Genomic DNA, 3026 nt, shown 5'->3' with positions numbered 1-3026 from the left:
TGACGTTGGTCCTCTCCTTCTGCACTGTACGTTCTGGGGATTGAACTCAGGTCGTTCAGGCTTGGTGGCAGTCACCTTGTACTCCCTGAGCCCTCTACCGCTTCTCAACACTGTAACTTTAATGACTATCTGTGGATTCCCTGTGTGCTCAGCTCATCGGCGTACCGTCTCCTGAACATGCATGAACCAGCCCCTGAGTCAATGTGAATGTCAGTTATATAATTATCAATGTGTAGACACGCATTCAAGCAAGTACAAGACACCAAGTCTTCCTCCTCATTTATTCTGGGGGTGCTGTAAACAGAGAGACGTCCCTTTGGTAGCTTTCCGGCTTCACCCGTCTCGGATGGCATGACAGATTCTCCTTCATAGAAGGTACAAGAGGGGTGGGGAGACAGGGCATTCTGGATCCTTCCCTCTTCAGGAAGTATGATCTCATCCAGATGTGTCTGGTTTTCAGTAGAAGTGGCCCATGTTCCTTGGGATTGAGGAGTCCAGGCCGCTGTTCAGCCATATTTCTTGAATGATTTGCTCCCTGCGCTCAATCCTTTCTGCCAGCTCAGCAGCCTCTATGGAGCTGTAAGCTGGATATGAAGTCCTACAAAACCTGGACAGTTCCGCAGGAAACTCGGAGTCCGAGGACTCCTCCTCTTCCGCTTCCTCCTCGCTGTCCTCCTCGGCCTTGTCACTCGCTAGCACCAGATGCTCCTGTCCCTGTCCCAGCTCCTGGAAGTCCTTGGCACAGGACACTCTGATGACCAGGGCACACAGCATGAGGACCAGGCCGATGCAGACACTAGACACAAACAGCAGGGCAGCTCTCTCGGGATGGGCTGTGGGAAGAACAGAGAGAGGGAGGGTCTGAAAGGGTTAATTTTGGATTTGCCACCCATCCTGCCAGAGAAGCCATGGCAACAGGGACAAGTGGCAAAATGGAGCTGACCCGGAGTTCTTCCTGATAAAAGGACACTATTATCAGGGAACAAACATTCAAATATGACCTTGTGGGGGACATATCAGATTCAAATTATAGCAAGTAGCCACAGACAATATGAAAAGCACAGGGCCTGAATGTGTTCCAATAAAACTTTATTGATTTGAGCTGGGGGCTCTTGATTGAACACTTTTATAAATGTTCAAGCTGAGGCCAGAAGGAAGGCTACAAAGGCCAGCAGCCTCTTCGGGCAGAACCAGGACTGAATCCTGGGACTCCTGGAATGGGCTTTGGTGTCCCCAGCATTTCCTCAGTACCTCTCAGCTGTCCAGAACCCTATCCAGGCACACGGTCATGCCTTTCATTGTGGGAAAAACAATGAAGATGGTTGTCTTCCCAGCTGCTGTCTCTCCCCAGGGGTCTGGACTGGAGTCTCTAAACTCCAGGGCGCTAGAGTCCCTGGCAGTGAGGGATCGCGCAGTTGAGATGGAACCAGGACACTTTATCTTCCCGAAAGTGATACCTCCCCAGCCAGCTCCCCTCCCGCAGCCCAAGCTGTCCCTAGAGTAACTCACTCATCTGTGCCACACTTTGTGACCCTACCCCTGCCTGGCATCTCCCCACTCCCTTTAAGACTCAGAGGTCTGAAATAGCATTGGTTTTGGCTGAAGAAGGAACAATACACCACATCTGCCAAGCTATCACTACAGTGTGAAGAGTCAACGTATACAAAGGACTCAGTCTCCGAGCCACATGTCCTTTGTGACAGAGAGAAGGACCACTTTTGCCTCTGCGAGTGGTGGCAGATGGCCTATCTGGAGGAGCAGACTCTCAGAACAAAGTCACTCAACAGGAAGGATGCCAAGGCCAGGGCATCAGGTCGGACCTTCCTTCCAGCTTCCCACAGATCAAAGCCGACTCCACCTCCCCCAACGTCACAGTTGCCTTCTGACGCAATTCAGATGTCGCTCGAGTGTCCCTCTCAGTTTATGTGTTGGAACTGATACCTCATGCGAGGGTTTAAGAGGGAAGAGCCGTAATTCACTTCCTAGCCACTCATGGGTGGTGAAGACCAAAGGTCTCTCACAGACCACGCCCTCTTATCCAAGCAAAGGTGCAGTGGTTGACCAGATCTCAGGTTCCATGGACTCAGGTCAGTGTCTCACTCCGCCACAAACTTGATCTGTTACTCTACCTCTTTATGTATTTAAGGACTTTTTGCTCCACACTGAAGTCTGAATTTTGGGACACCACACATGCTGGGCTGGTGCTGGAGCACTGAGTCATACCCCGGCCCTATTTCTAAGGGATTGAGATTAATCAGATTAAGTGAGTCCTTGGGGTCCATCACAGGCTACCACAAAATCAGTGTCCCCCCCACCCCCAGGTGGCAGGGTCCGGGTTCTACTCCTAGGATTCAGGGGTTCCTCTTGCCACCGGACTCTGTGGGGGCCAGAGGCCGAGGCTGGGGAAGAGGAACAGCTTCCGGCAGTCCCAGTGGGAATAAAACTTCCTCTCCATATGGAGTGACGGTCACACAGCCACCAGAGTGTAGGCAGATGGCACCTTAGGGATGAGCTGGCCTAACCCCTGGTGTAGCCTAGGACTTTCCAAAGCCACCGCTGACTGGGACCTGGGCTTACCACCACTGACTGGGACCTGGGCTTACACAGAAAGCATTTCCTCCATTTTCTAGAACCAATGGACCCTCTTCTATCATCTCTTGATAGAATGAGATGAATGGAGATGAACAGATAGAGTCTCGAGATGAGGCAGTCTTTCTGTTGTGGTTGAACAGAACCTTCAGAGAGTTTCTGCTGTATTCTAAATTTAGCCCCAGTCCATCGCAGGCTAGAGGGAATGACCCCAGGAGCCTCAGAATGGGTGCCAGGGGCCTTTAGGCTCCATTTGCTCTTTAGATACTGGTCTGGGGACAACACAAACTCCAGTTCAAATTTAGTCACACCCAGATAAGCCAGCAGAGGCCTCCGTCTAGGGTCCCTCTCTTGTGGGACTTGGCCGGAATCCTCGAGGAGGAAGAAGCACACAGTGTTTGGGGACAGATCTGACAGCACTCAGGGATGTGACAGGA

At 51.6% G+C, this 3026-nt stretch overlaps 1 protein-coding gene across 3 annotated transcripts in view; it reads right to left on the bottom strand.

The window, feature by feature from the left end:
• Positions 1-230: 230 nt before the first annotated feature.
• Eva1c (eva-1 homolog C) overlaps positions 231-3026 on the bottom strand; it is a 74241-nt gene continuing 71445 nt past the window's right edge. For all 3 annotated transcript variants that reach the window (XM_005345347.2, XM_026783753.1, XM_026783756.1), the window contains one exon: positions 231-833. In XM_005345347.2, coding sequence (XP_005345404.1) covers positions 457-833 — 377 coding nt within the window. In that variant the 3' untranslated portion in view covers positions 231-456. The remainder of the gene's footprint in view (positions 834-3026) is intronic.

This window comes from Microtus ochrogaster, chromosome 2, assembly GCF_000317375.1.
Source record: "Microtus ochrogaster isolate Prairie Vole_2 chromosome 2, MicOch1.0, whole genome shotgun sequence".
NCBI classification, from domain to species: Eukaryota; Metazoa; Chordata; class Mammalia; order Rodentia; family Cricetidae; genus Microtus; species Microtus ochrogaster.
Note: the sequence above shows the minus strand (reverse complement) of the source record. Positions and strands in the feature narration are given on the sequence as shown.